This window comes from Engraulis encrasicolus, chromosome 15 (genome assembly GCF_034702125.1).
Source record: "Engraulis encrasicolus isolate BLACKSEA-1 chromosome 15, IST_EnEncr_1.0, whole genome shotgun sequence".
NCBI lineage: Eukaryota > Metazoa > Chordata > Actinopteri > Clupeiformes > Engraulidae > Engraulis > Engraulis encrasicolus.
The window spans coordinates 55145672-55161095 of NC_085871.1; the positions used below are offsets into that span (position 1 = coordinate 55145672).

At 45.9% G+C, this 15424-nt stretch overlaps 2 protein-coding genes across 2 annotated transcripts in view; one reads left to right on the forward strand and one right to left on the reverse strand.

Annotated features, from left to right (window-relative positions):
- Nucleotides 1-7255, reverse strand: part of zcrb1 (zinc finger CCHC-type and RNA binding motif 1) — a 10279-nt gene extending 3024 nt beyond the window's left edge. The window contains exons 1-6 of the mRNA XM_063218095.1: nt 7077-7255; nt 6802-6921; nt 6388-6416; nt 5597-5708; nt 2370-2477; nt 554-663 (exon numbers count right to left, since the gene is read on the reverse strand). Coding sequence (XP_063074165.1) covers nt 554-663; nt 2370-2477; nt 5597-5708; nt 6388-6416; nt 6802-6885 — 443 coding nt within the window. The 5' untranslated portion in view covers nt 6886-6921; nt 7077-7255. The remainder of the gene's footprint in view (nt 1-553; nt 664-2369; nt 2478-5596; nt 5709-6387; nt 6417-6801; nt 6922-7076) is intronic.
- A 39-nt stretch (nt 7256-7294) lies between these two features.
- pphln1 (periphilin 1) overlaps nt 7295-15424 on the forward strand; it is a 36309-nt gene continuing 28179 nt past the window's right edge. The window contains exons 1-5 of the mRNA XM_063217677.1: nt 7295-7354; nt 8471-8564; nt 9538-9602; nt 11918-12136; nt 14869-14936. Of these exons, the coding sequence (XP_063073747.1) occupies nt 8564; nt 9538-9602; nt 11918-12136; nt 14869-14936 (353 nt within the window). The 5' untranslated portion in view covers nt 7295-7354; nt 8471-8563. The remainder of the gene's footprint in view (nt 7355-8470; nt 8565-9537; nt 9603-11917; nt 12137-14868; nt 14937-15424) is intronic.

A 15424-nucleotide genomic window follows, 5' to 3' on the forward strand; every position in this document is an offset into this window, starting at 1 on the left:
ACTGCTTTATTCGGACTGCCGTCCGATTCATCCCTTTGTGTCGCTTTGTGCCGCTTCCTGCCGTGACAACAAGGCCTACCAGCGTGCAGAAGTTAGGGGGAGAAAGTCACAACATTCATAGCATAGGCCTACAAACCAGCAATGGAGTGCAATTTATTATAAAGTTGATAGGATTCATATCAGAGGATAAATTATGTTGGACTGTTTCGTTGCCCTCTCATGTGGGTTTTGCTGTGAACAAATGAATGACCGCTGTCCTTGGTGCTAGCGCGTTGTGACAGCGCTGCGTCTTCACCCAAATCATTCCCTAGCCTTCCGCCACTGTTCTAGAACTAAGTAGAATGATCTGCTGCACAAATACAATTTTCTTTCTGACGTAATATTCTGCTGAAAATGGCTGCGCCCATGGCTAGTAGTAAAAAAAAAATCTGGGAGCGCAAGGCTACGGGTTAAAAATGTAAACACGATGAGAAATCGTTTTTTGGGGACATGTGTCATCAAAAATAGGAAAATTGAAAATTTCCGACGTTTTCCTTTAAGTAATGTTACTCACAACTGCTGCTCGTCTTCTTTCTTCTTCTTCTTCTTCTTCTCTTTCTTCTTGGGCGGTTCTCGTTCTCCAAGGACGTTCTTTGGACACGCGTAGCTCAGGTGGCCGTAGTCCTAGAACACACACACACACACACACACACACACACACACACACACACACACACAAACACACACACACACACACATTTTCGAAACTATGGCGGCCATATTTAAACTATGGCGGTGCGCCATAGTTTCCTTAACACTGGTCATATTTATTAATAGTGCATTATATTACACTATATTCGTATACTTACTCCACATTATAGTATACTAAATTCATATACTCACTCCATATTATTATTATACTATTCCCAACCCGCCAGGTTGGTGGGGGGAGTAATCAACCAGTGCTCTCCCCCATCCTCCTCCATGACTCAGGTACCCTGAGCATGGTACCGTCCCACCGCACAGCTCCCCATGGGGCGCCACTGAGGGCTGCCCCCTTGCACGGGTGAGGCATAAAAGCAATTTCGTTGTGTTCAGTGTGCAGTGTTCACTTGTGTGCTGTGGAGTGCTGTGTCACAATGACAATGGGAGTTGGAGTTTCCCAGTTTTACTAGATTAATCCATATACTCCACACTGTATACTAGATTAATTAATATATATATACTCCTCACTGTATACTAGATTACTTTATATACTTACTCCACTTATATTATACTATATTCGTATACTTACTCCACACTGTATTATACTATATTCGTATACTTACTCCACACTGTATAGGCCTACTAGATTAATATACTTACTCCACACTGTATTATACTATACTATATTCGTATACTTACTCCACACTGTATACTATATTCGTATACTTACTCCACACTGTATACTATATTCGTATACTTACTCCACACTGTATTATACTATATTCGTATACTTACTCCACACTGTATACTATATTCGTATACTTACTCCACACTGTATACTATATTCGTATACTTACTCCACACTGTATTATACTATATTCGTATACTTACTCCACACTGTATACTATATTCGTATACTTATTCCACACTGTATACTATATTCGTATACTTACTCCACACTGTATACTATATTCGTGTACTTACTCCACACTGTATACTATATTCGTATACTTACTCCACACTGCATACTATATTCGTATACTTACTCCACACTGTATACTAGATTTATATACTTACTCCACACTGTATACTATATTTACTTACTTACTCCACACTGTATACTAGATTTACTTACTTACTCCACACTGTATACTATATTCGTGTACTTACTCTACACTGTATACTATATTCGTATACTTACTCCACACTGTATACTAGATTAATATACTTACTCCACACTGTATACTATATTCGTATACTTACTCCACACTATACTATATTCGTATACTTACTCCACACTGCATACTATATTCGTATACTTACTCCACACTATATTATACTATATTCGTATACTTACTCCACACTATATTATACTATATTCGTGTACTTACTCTATACTATATTATACTACATTCGTGTACTTACTCTATACTATATTATACTACATTCGTGTACTTACTCTATACTATATTATACTACATTCGTGTACTTACTCTATACTATATTATACTATATTCGTATACTTACTCCACACTGTATACTATATTCGTATACTTACTCCACACTGTATACTATATTCGTATACTTACTCCACTTATATTATACTATATTCGTATACTTACTCCACACTATACTATATTCGTATACTTACTCCACACTATATTATACTATATTCGTATACTTACTCCACATTCGTAGCACTGGCTCTTGTCTGTGTAGTTTCTGCGTCTGATGAACTCGGCAGCTCGTCCGTTATCGATGGCAATACTGGCCTTTACAGTCCTGCCAAACAGCTACACACACACACACACACACACACACACACACACACACACACACACACACACACACACGTTATCGATGGCAATACTGGCCTTTACAGTCCTGCCAAACAGCTACACACACACACACACACACACACACACACACACACACACACACACACACACACACACACACACACACATACACGCACACGCACACTCAATGTGCTGCCAACCTGAAGAACAATGTGTTCTCCCCTCTACAGCTCTACTGGTGCCCATTCCTAACCCCTCTCCATGCCAGTCTACAGCTCTACTGGTGCCCATTCCTAACCCCTCTCCATGCCAGTCTCCTGGTGCCCATTCCTAACCCCTCTCCATGCCAGTCTACTGGTGCCCATTCCTAACCCCTCTCCATGCCAGTCTACTGGTGCCCATTCCTAACCCCTCTCCATGCCAGTCTACAGCTCTACTGGTGCCCATTCCTAACCCCTCTCCATGCCAGTCTACTGGTGCCCATTCCTAACCCCTCTCCATGCCAGTCTACTGGTGCCCATTCCTAACCCCTCTACAGCTCTACTGGTGCCCATTCCTAACCCCTCTAGAGCTCTACTGGTGCCCATTCCTAACCCCTCTCCATGCCAGTCTCCTGCTGCCCATTCCTAACCCCTCTCCATGCCAGTCTACAGCTCTACTGGTGCCCATTCCTAACCCCTCTACAGCTCTCCTGCTGCCCACTCCTACCCCTCTAGACCTCTCCTGCTGCCCACTCCTAACTCCTCTCCATGCCAGTCTACTGGTGCCCATTCCTAACTCCTCTAGAGCTCTACTGGTGCCCATTCCTAACCCCTCTCCATGCCAGTCTACTGGTGCCCATTCCTAACCCCTCTCCATGCCAGTCTACTGGTGCCCATTCCTAACCCCTCTCCATGCCAGTCTACTGGTGCCCATTCCTAACCCCTCTCCATGCCAGTCTCCTGGTGCCCACTCCTAACCCCTCTCCATGCCAGTCTAGAGCTCTACTGGTGCCCAGGTGCCTATACAAACCTAATTGCCCACCTGAGTGTGTGTGTGTGTGTGTGTGTGTGTGTGTGTGTGTGTGTGTGTGTGTGTGTGTGTGTGTGTGTGTGTGTATCACCTGTTTGCTGTTGACTGAGTGTGTGTGTGTGTGTGTGTGTGTCACCTGTTTGCTGTTGACTGCTGAGTGTGTGTCACCTGTTTGCTGTTGACTGCTGAGTGTGTGTCACCTGTTTGCTGTTGACTGCTGAGTGTGTGTGTGTGTGTGTGTGTCACCTGTTTGCTGTTGACTGCTGTGTGTGTGTGTGTGTGTGTGTGTGTGTGTGTGTGTGTGTGTGTGTGTGTTAGGGCTGGGCGATATGGGCAAAAAAAAGTTATCTCGATAATTTTTAGAATTTTCACGATAACGATAATTTGACGATAATTTCCAAAAACACTTGCAAAAACAAGTAGAGCCTATTTCAGGAGGGGAGGGGGGGTAATCAATGTGTACCGTAATATGGGAATTTGGCATGGCAGGGCAGGGTGAGTAAAGCAGAACATTGTCTATATCACAAAGCATGGCAGTATAACAAAGCTACACATTTATGCTGTCTATGATTTGTGCATGATTTCAGACTTAATTTTAATTCTGCACTGGAGGTAGTAGTGCTGCATTTGTGTTTTAACTGGGGAGGGACAGAGAGTTGAGTTGGGAGAAATGCTGTGCTGAAGAGCTTTCACTTTTTGAATTTAATAATATGCATATGCTGGACTGTAAAGTAATACTTCATCACTTGTCATGAAAACATATCCATGTAAATAAACCTAACTAAGGCAGCTGCAAATTGCATGTGTTGAATTTCACACATTGTAATTTAACTCACTGCGCCAGTCTAACTTAACATTACTTGTCCACCTAAGCAGTTATGATATCTATACATGCAGGTGGGTGTTTAAGTAGTGAGTAACAGCCACTCTAGTTGTAGAGAACAACATTGCTTAGCCTAGTTCGCTAACTAGCATGCTAACGCGATTTCTCAGACTAGAGACAAAGCTATTTCTCTTCCTAACTATTTGGCTTTCCATAATCACAGACAGTTGCTGATTAAAAGCACATAGTTCCAAAACGCCCTCAGCATCATGCAATGGCTGGTTTAATGGTTGAATTCCTCATGTAAATCCACCATTTGGATAACAACAACTCTCCTCCACTGCCCAGCAGCAGTGCTGCACGAGTGACTCGAGATCTCTCTCTCTCCCTGCCTGCCAAAACGCTGCACCACGCCCCCCTCAGCACTGTCTGCTCATTGGTTCACAGACTTATTCTACAGTTCACAACAAAATTACTATTGGCCGACAGGCTTGGAGGAGTCATGTCACAGCGCTTTGTTGATTTTAGCGACTTCATAAAAATATTTCGATATTGCAAAATTACTCATCGTCAAAACAACATTCACGATAATTTCGCAGACGAGAAATATCGCCCACCCTTAGTGTGTGTGTGTGTGTGTGTCACCTGTTTGCTGTTGACTGCTGAGTGAGTGTGTGTGTGTGTGTGTGTGTGTGTGTGTGTGTGTGTGTGTGTGTGTGTGTGTGTGTGTGTGTGTGTGTGTGTGTGTGTGTGTGTGTGTGTATCACCTGTTTGCTGTTGACTGCTGAGTGTGTGTGTGTGTGTGTGTGTGTGTGTGTGTGTGTATCACCTGTTTGCTGTTGACTGAGTGTGTGTGTGTGTGTGTGTGTGTGTGTGTGTGTGTGTGTGTGTGTGTGTGTGTGTGTGTGTGTGTGTGTGTGTGTGTGTCACCTGTTTGCTGTTGACTGCTGAGTGTGTGTGCGAGTGTGTGTGTGTGTGTGTGTGTGGTGTGTGTGTGTGTGTGTGTGTGGTGTGTGTGTGTGTGTGTGTCACCTGTTTGCTGTTGACTGCTGAGTGTGTGTGTGTGTGTGTGTGTGTGTGTGTGTGTGTGTCACCTGTTTGCTGTTGACTGAGTGTGTGTGTGTGTGTGTGTGTGTGTGTGTGTGTGTGTGTGTGTGTGTGTGTGTGTGTGTGTGTGTGTGTGTGTGTGTGTGTGTGTGTCACCTGTTTGCTGTTGACTGCTGAGTGTGTGTGTGTGTGTGTGTGTGTGTGTGTGTGTGTGTGTGTGTGTGTGTGTCACCTGTTTGCTGTTGACTGCTCGTGTGCAGTTGAAGGCCGACTCCCTGTCCAGAAAGAGGACGAAGGCCACGCCTTTACTCAGACGCGTCACCTTGTCCTTCACGATCGTCACCCTGCAACACACACACACACTCCTTTACTCAGACGCGTCACCTTGTCCTTCACGATCGTCACCCTGCAACACACACACACACACACACACACACACACACACACACACACACACACACGCCTTTACTCAGACGCGTCACCTTGTCCTTCACGATCGTCACCCTGCAACACACACACACACACACACACACACACACACGCCTTTACTCAGACGCGTCACCTTGTCCTTCACGATCGTCACCCTGCAACACACACACACACACACACACACACACACACACACACACACACACACACACACACACACACACACACACACACACACACACACACACACAGCTCAACAACTTTACTCAGATGAGTCACCTTAACGAGTGGTGGTCCTCCCCCAGAAAAAAATGTATTTTTTAGATGCAATTTCCTGCTTTTTAACCAAATTTTGGCCCGTTTCAGACTTAGACATTCATGAAAATAAGGAACTTTAAGGAAAAATAAGGAAAAGGTAAGGGACTTCCAAATAAGGGAGGATTCTGTATTTAAAGGGACGGGTGTCAACTCTACAGTTTACATTTGAGCTTCAAGTGAAACAACCGCCAACTAATCCCAGGCAGACTATTTGATAATTAAAAAAAAAAAAAAAAAAACAGACAAATCATCCTCTATGTTTATCATCATACTTACTTTACAACCTTGCCATACTTTGAAAACAGCTGTGGAAAAGAAAAGAAAGCGATGTATTAGCTGAGTTGACATCACACTTGTAAGAGCATATCATCATATCAACATGAAGCTACAGGAGCATACAATGCAATACAATGTATTGTTTCCATATGCATGCTATATAATGTACATACATTACAATACACACGCATTTAGGATATTGGTTACAGTTCCTGGAGCCGTGTGGGGTTAGGTGCCTTGGTACAGGGTATTGGTTACAGTCCCTGGAGCAGTGTGGGGTTAGGTGCCTTGGTACAGGGTATTGGTTACAGTCCCTGGAGCAGTGTGGGGTTAGGTGCCTTGGTACAGGGTATTGGTTACAGTCCCTGGAGCAGTGTGGGGTTAGGTGCCTTGGTACAGGGTATTGATCATTACCTTGTGGAGGTCGCTGTTGGTGAGAGAGAATGGCAGGTTTGACACATAAACGGTGCTTTTACTGGGCGCTAATCCACCACTCATCTTGACGTGCTGTTGGACACTTGACTTACAGGACGTCTGTGACATGAAAGATAAAACAACGACAGCAAAGTCAGCAGTATATTCCTCTGTCTGGTCGCAGACGGCAGAACTCATCACACAGATAAAGCATGCAGGCATGGATGAGTTTCCACTCCACTTTATCCGATGGGCTAAAAACACACCGTACTTACCTAAACAGACATATATTCCTTATTTCCTAGTAAGCAGTAGTTGAGTAGCTTTTGCCGTTCATGTTAAAATGTTGCATTCTATTCACAGTGACCAGTATAAACGATATTAGGAAAAATAGTCTTCAACATCAACTTCAAAACACGGCTTGTTGACGTTGGCGCACGAATATGACGTAGGTTTGATTGACACCGCAGTCCACCAATGAAAACAGTTACGTGGCGTTCGTACCCGGATGTAGTTTACCCGAAACTGCCCACCGACAAATGTTGTGCCCGTGGTGAGTTTATGTCTTTCATGCTGTCTCTTTATTACCCACGATGTGTAAAATGCTCACTAGTGCCGATATCGAGCACATTACAGTGCTTTATAAATACAATGTGTTGAAATGTGCCTTGCAGGCTGGCGGGTGTATGAAGGAGAGACAAAGCTCTCTTCCAAGCCAACCCAGGTCACTAGTGGTAGCTTGCTAACGTTATTATGACACATGCAAACAGCTTTGAAGAGTCAAGACAATTTCTTTACATGCACTGCTCATACAAAGAATTGAAATTACGTTTCTTACTTTCCCATGCAGACATATTTTGGGTATGGACGTAAAGAGTAGGCATACACATAGACAGTACACGCACAGTAGGCCTACCCACACAACACAATACAATGCAATATAATACAATCAGGGCCCGAAATTAACCTTTTTCACCACCAGCAAAAATGGCTAGTAGATGTTGTTGTTATAGTAGCCGAACACACACTCACTAATGGGCCAAAGTGGCTTGTGAGTTAGTATTTTCTACCTGCCAAACTGGAATTTCACCAGCAGTGGGCAGGTTGGCTGGTGTTAATTTAGATCACTGAATACAATACAATAACATGCAGACAAGTGGAATAGTCCTACCAGTGAATAGTTAGTGACTGTGTTTTGCAGTGGCTCTCAACCAGGGGTATGTGTACCACTAGGGGTACGCGAGCACACTGAAAGGGGTACTTGGAAAAATGTAATTTTAACAAATGAGACAGAAAAGGTTGGGAAACACTGGCCCAGGACATAGTCAGCTGATAAGACATTGTCTGATCAGATCCAAAAACTAAAGGTGTCTTGAAATGTCCATGTGGGCATTTGTGTATTTGTGCATTTATGTAAGCTACTGGATACCTGAATTTCCCCCGGGGATCAATAACGTTACTCTACTCTACTACTAGTCTAGCCCTACACTGCAGGGGTTAGGGTTAGGGTTGGGGGAACCTTTGTCATCCGAGCGAGGGGCCACATCAAATTCCTCCGAGGGCCGTGCTATGAACACAAACCACCAGGCTTATTTATTTAATTCCAGCTTGATTCATCTCTCATGTTAAAATCCTGTCAAACCTTCTTTTTTATGTTGTTTTCTTCTAGGCATCGCACCAGATCAAACCAGAAGACACCTAGAGGCGCGCACTAACAGCTTGGAAGACATCTTGACGCCGCCGCGCGCACTAACAGCTTGGCAGTGAGTACTCCAGACCCTGGTCCAGTGGAACATTAGTCCATGACACTTGCATGTATATGCTAGACGATGTGTATTACAGTGCATGACATTGACGTGTATATAGATGAATGCCATTAGAAGCGGTATGCGTGTGACAGTCCACCGGTTTCCTTTATGATGTCTTGTATTGATAGGCTTCAGTGCAGGTTTTCTGTGTGTGTTGTAAGTGATGCTGATTGATGATGTCTTTGTATTTTGCTCTGTAGTCAATACACACAGTACTGTATGTGTAATGGAGTGTATTGTATCATAACATGTATGTATACTACACAGTAGGCTACTGTATGTGTAATGGAGTGTATTGTATCATAACATGTATGTATACTACACAGTAGGCTACTGTAATGGAGTGTATTGTATCATAACATATACTACACAGTAGGCTACTGTAATGGATAGAGTGTATTATATGGTGATACAGTCAATCCGGAAAGTATTCACAGCGCTTCACTTTATTCACATTTTATTATCTTACAGCCTTATTCCAAATGCTGCAAATGAATCTCTGTTGTCAAAATCCTACACAAATTATTCCATTATGACCATGTGAAAAACAAGTTGTCTTGACAGTTTTGAAAATGTATAAAAATAAAAACCGTAGAAATCATATTTACAAAAGTGTTCACAGCCTGAAGCGCTGTATGTGCTATACTGTAGGCCAGTGGTTCTTAAAGGGACACTGTGTGAGATTTTTAGTTGTTTATTTCCAGAATTCATGCTGCTCGTTCACTAATGTTCCCTTTTTCATGAATACTTACCACCATCGCAATACAGTACTGTGTTTGTAATAGAGTGTATTATAGAGTTGTGCGTGTGTGTGTGTGTGTGTGTGTGTGTGTGTGTGTGTGTGTGTGTGTGTGTGTGTGTGTGTGTGTGTGTGTGTGTGTGTGTGTGTGTGTGTGTGTGTGTGTGTGTGTGTGTGTTTAATCTTCAGTGGCATTCAGGAGAGAGCGGAATGTTCGAGACATGTACGAAGAGCGCTTCCCCCCGGAGAGAGGGGTGAGTAGCAGTGTGTCTCCCTCTCCGTGTGTGTTTATTGTGTGTCCTTGTGTGTGTGTGTGTGTGTCTAGGCTCCCTATAGGTGGTCTGGTTTCGAGTATGACTGTTAAACTCTAACGTGTGTGTGTGTGTGTGTCAAGTCAAGTCAAGTCAAGTAGGTTTTATTGTCAATTTCTTTACATGCACTGGTCATACAAAGAATTTGAAATTACATTTCTTGCTTTCCCATACAGAGATAGACTAATCTAGGTAAGGACATAGACAGTATAGACATAGACAGTACTTATACATGGACTTAAGACAGTATGGACATAGACAGTGCTCATACAGACATTTAAAGTGCAAGACTGGACAACAGAAGACTTGTAGAGGACATACATTAAGAGGTATTGTTGTGCTTTTGTGCTTTTCCTAAAAAAAAGTCCTTTATAGCGTTCTGACATGGTAATAGTAGCATTTTGAAGAAAAATAAATATTAAAAAGGTCTGTCAAGTACACCAGCAGCAGTGTGTGTGTGTGTGTGTGTGTGTGTGTGTGTGTGTGTGTGTGTGTGTGTGTGTGTGTGTGTGTGTGTGTGTGTGTGTGTGTGTGGTGTGTGTGTGTGTGTGTCGTGTGTGTCGTGTCTGTGTGTGTGTATGTGTTTAGTGCAGGTAGAAGGTGCGGTGTGCGTCTGTGTGTGTGTTCGTGTGTCTGTGTGTGTGTATGTGTGTGTGTGTGTGTCAGTGTGTTTATGTTTGGGTTTAGTGCAGAAAGTGCAGTGTGCTTGTGTGTGTGTGTGTGCGTGTGTGTGTGCGTGTGTGTGTGCGTGTGTGTGTGCGTGTGCGTGTGTGTGTGTGTGTGTGTGTGTGTGTGTGTGTGTGTGCATGTATGTTTTGAGTTAGTGCAGGTTGAAAGTTCAGTCACAAGTATAGTAGTGCAGGTGGAATGTTCAGTCGCAGATATGGTGGTGGGGGATGGGGGATGGGGGGGGGGGGTTTCAGTGGCCTTGCTGGCTAGAGGCTGACAGTGGAGGGAGAGTGGGTTGAGTGTTCAGCATCTTGATCGCTTGGTGCATTGTGCTGCTCGCCAGCCTGGTGGTACGGGAACGGAGGCGCCTGTACCTCTTTCCAGAGGGCAGGAGGCTGAACAGTTTGTGTGCAGGGTGGCTTGTGTCTTTGATGATCATCAGTGCTTTCCGGGTGAGGCGTGTGGTGTAAATGTCCTGCAGGGAGGGGAGTGGTACTCCAATGATCTTCTTCGCTGTGTTCACAACACGCTGGAGTGTCTTCCTGTTTTTCTCCGTGCAGCTTCCTCCCCACACTGTGATGCAGTTGGACACGACGCTCTCTATGGTTCCTCTGTAGAATGTTGTCATGATGGAGGGTGTAGCACTTGCCTTCTTTAGTTTGGCGCAGGAAAGTAGAGACGCTGATGGGCCTTCTTCGCCAGTGATGTAGTGTTGGTGGTCCAAGAGAGGTCGTCGCTGATGTGCACTCCAAGGAACTTGGTGCTGCTCACTCTCTCCACAGCATCGCCGTCGATGGTCAGTGGTGGCAGTTGTTTTTTGGACCCTTTGGAAGTTGACAACAATCTCCTTGGTCTTGTTGACATTCAGCAGGAGGTTGTTGTCTTTGCACCATCTGGCCAGCAGGTTTACTTCTTCTCTGTAGTGAGTCTCATCGCCCTTGGTGATGAGGCCCACCAGTGTTGTATCATCCGCAAACTTCACTAGATGGTTAGTGCTGTGGGTCGTTGTGCAGTCGTGTGTCAGCAGCGTGAACAGCAGGGGGCTGAGAACACAACCTTGCGGAGCCCCCGTGCTCAGGGTCAGGGTGCTTGAGGTGTTGTTCCCTACCCGTACTGCTTGTGGTCTTTGCATCAGGAAGTCCAGCAGCCAGTTGCAGAGGGAGGTGCTGAAACCTAGTTTGTCCAGTTTTCTGATGAGTTGTTGTGGTATTATGGTATTGAATGCTGAACTGAAGTCAATGAACAGCATTCTCACATATGAGTCTTTATTGTCCAAGTGGGTGAGGGCTGGATGGAGGGCAGAGCAAATTGCATCCTCCGTGGATCGCTTGGCTCGGTATGCGAACTGGTAGGGGTCTAGGGTGGGGGGTAGGGTGGCTTTGATGTGTGACAGGACTAGCCGTGTGTGTGTGTGTGTGTGTGTGTGTGTGTGTGTGTGTGTGTGTGTGTGTGTGTGTGTGTGTGTGTGTGTGTGTGTGTGTGTGTGTGTGTGTGTGTGTGTGTGTGTGTGTGTGTGTGTGTCTAGGCCCCTATAGGCGCTCTAACGTGTGTGTGTGTGTGTGTGTGTGTGTGTGTGTGTGTGTGTCTAGGCCCCCTACAGGCGCTCTGGTTTCGGTCGTCCTGATGAGGAGTATGGGGGCGGGGGGGGCGGTCGCGGGTTCGAGTACGAAGGTTCCGGCAATTTCTACCGGGGCGGACCACCACCCCCCCGCAGCTACCACGGAGACGGCTCTCACTTCCCCCCCGAGCACCGAGGAGGACCGCCCCCCCCTCCCCCACCCGCACCACGCCGGGTCAGCGCCCCGCAGGTACACACACGCACACGCACACATACACATACACACATACACATACAAACATACACATGCACACTTGCACACACATACACACACACACACACACACACACGCACACTCACTCTCATAAAGTGCACAATTGAAATACAACTAGAAATGCACTCCGCCAGGAAACTGAATTTGTTGTAATATTTGTGACATGGTGTGGTGTGATCCATGCGGGTCTATAGTCTAGGCCAGTGTTTCTCAAAGTGGGGCGTAAGCCCCCCTGGGGGAGCGCGGAGGCATCTATAGTCTAGGCCTACATACCATTGTGCTCATAGAAGTGAACCTTGTCTCTTTTATTAGCCAGGGCGTAGGCCTATGTCTCCTGGTTATTTTAGTGAAAGCTAAAGTGAAAGAAAGCCCATTGGGAAACTCCAACTCCCATTGTCATTGTGACACAGCACTCCACAGCACACAAGTGAACACTGCACACTGCACACAACGAAATTGCATGTATGCCTCACCCGTGCAAGGGGGCAGCCCTCAGTGGCGCCCACTGGGGAGCAGTGCGGTGGGACGGTACCATGCTCAGGGTACCTCAGTCATGGAGGAGGATGGGGGAGAGCACTGGTTGATTACTCCCCCACCAACCTGGCGGGTTGGGAGTCGAACCGGCAACCTCTGGGATGCAAGTCTGACGCCATAACTGCTCACCCATGACTGCCCTATTGTAGTATGACTGTAGTATTGATTCACCTGTCATTCTGGGATTGGCAAATGTGATTGGTCATGCCATATAGGCAATACTGTGATTTGGAAAATAATTGGATCCCATCGCTATCCTTGGTGACATTATTCATTCATTGTGTTGTTATAAACATTTTGATGATTGGCAAACTTGGCAGCATGCATTTCATCACATAATTGTTTTAGCAAGTAAAGAGGTGGATCGCTCACAGGGTCTTCTTTTCTACTTCTTTTTATTTTTTATGCTTCCATGTAAAAAATGAAAAAAGCAGGAAAGAAGACCCTGAGTGCGATCCACTTCCTTACTTGCTAAGTGCATTCAACTGGAGACGCACCACACGGAAGAGCGCGGTGTATTCCGTATATTACATCATTGTTTTGCCACAATATTAAATGGCACAGCTATTAATATCCACCTATAATATATCGTGAATGATATTACCACGCTGGTCAACCTTAACCTTTGAGAACGCGTTCACAATTTTGATTAACCTTAAAAGTAGTGAACTTCAATATCTTTCCCTCAATTGGCGCTGTCTGTTCATCACTATCCTTTCCACTGTTCGTACAAACATCATGTTTTGGTGCGTAAGTAGACTATGCTTCAGCCATGCATGCACGACGAATCCGCGCGGTGTGCATTCAATCTGGCTTTGTGGCGACTGTCGCAACACAACTTTGATTAACATTAAATGTAGTGAACTGGATACCTTTCCTTCCTTGGCGCTTTCTGTTCATGACTGTTAACCACTGTTCGCCGTAATTAATATCTCTCCACCCTTCGTGAACTTCAACGGAACGGGGAAACACTCAAAGAACAATAAACGCAGCGAAAGCTGATTTAGTTGACAGGGAGAACCCTCGGAGAACAGTTAACTCTGCGACGATATGTGTGCCATATTTTATATTATAAATAATTTGGTGTGCTATTGGCTACGCAGCCATGTAGGAACAGCAAATCCGTTATAGCGTTATAGCCTAAATTCTGGCTGTGGTCACTGTCCACCAATCCACCTAGCAGGCACGCCCGGTCATTGCTCAATTCACCTCGGCCACCCTGTGGCAGGCCGCGGAATAGCAGCGAACAAACAGACGGACAGACATGGCAGAAATCGGGCGATCACATGACCTCCTGGAGGCGATCACATGACCTCCTGGAGGCGATCACATGACCTCCTGGCGGCGATCACATGACCTCCTGGAGGCGATCACATGACCTCCTGTTGGCGATCACATGACCTCCTGCAGGCGATCACATGACCTCCTGGAGGCGATCACATGACCTCCTGGAGGAGGCGATCACATGACCTCCTGGAGGCGGCGATCACATGACCTCCTGGCGGCGATCACATGACCTCCTGGAGGCGATCACATGACCTCCTGGAGGAGGCGATCACATGACCTCCTGGAGGAGGCGATCACATGACCTGCTGGAGGAGGCGATCACATGACCTCCTGGAGGCGATCACATGACCTCCTGGAGGCGGCGATCACATGACCTCCTGGCGGAGGTAATAATGTAAAGAATGAAAGGGATTGAAAGGGATTCTGCACAATATTTTATTTAGCAAATTATGGTGTGTATTTGTGTTTGTGTGTGTGTGTGTTTGTGTGTGTGTTTGTGTGTGTATGTTTGTGTGTGTGTTTGTGTGTGTGTTTGTGTGCGTGCGTGTGCGTGCGTGTGCGTGCCTGCGTGCGTGCGTGTGTGTGTGTGCGTGTGTGTGTGTGCGTGTGCGTGTGTGTGTGTGTGCGTGCGTGCGTATGTACGCGCGTGTGTGTGTGTGTGTGCGTGTGCGCGCGTGTGTGCGTGTGCGCGCGTGTGTGTGTGTGCGCGCGTGCGTGCGTGTGTGCGTGTGTGTGCGCGTGTGCGTGCGTGCGTGCGTGCGTGCGTGCGTGCGTGCGTGTGTGTGCGTGCGTGTGCGTGTGTGTGCGCGTGTGCGTGCGTGCGTGCGTGCATGCGTGTGTGTGCGTGCGTGTGCGTGCGTGTGCGTGCGTGCGTGTGTGTCCTCCAGGATGAGTCGTATCCGTACTACAGAGGAGGGAGAGAGGAGGCCCCACCCGGACGCCCCATGGACTTCAGGTAACTATGGCAACCACACATACACACTGACTCCAGGTAACTATGGCAACCACACATAAACACTGACTCCAGGTAACTATGGCAACCTACAGATACACACTAACGTCAGCTAGCCATAGAAACCTACAGATAAAGACACTAACTTCAGCTAACTATGGTAACCAAAGATAAACACACAGAGTTTAGGTAACTATGGTAACACAGATGAGTACATTTGCAAGTCTTATTGACGTCTATCTGTTGTTGACATGAGTAGAGATGTGTTGTTGTTGACATGAGAAGAGATCTGTTGTTGAACTCTGTAACTGGGTCACTCAATAACAGTGTGCTCTGATGATGCTGCTGCAGTACCACAGTAGGGCCACTAGAGGGGGGTGTTGAGCTGCGTTTTGATTCCTCTGTTGACCCCCATGCCCTGTAGAGTAGAGGAGAACTTATGGGGTGTTGTGGTGTGTGTGTGTGTGTGTGTGTGTGTGTGTGTGTGTGTG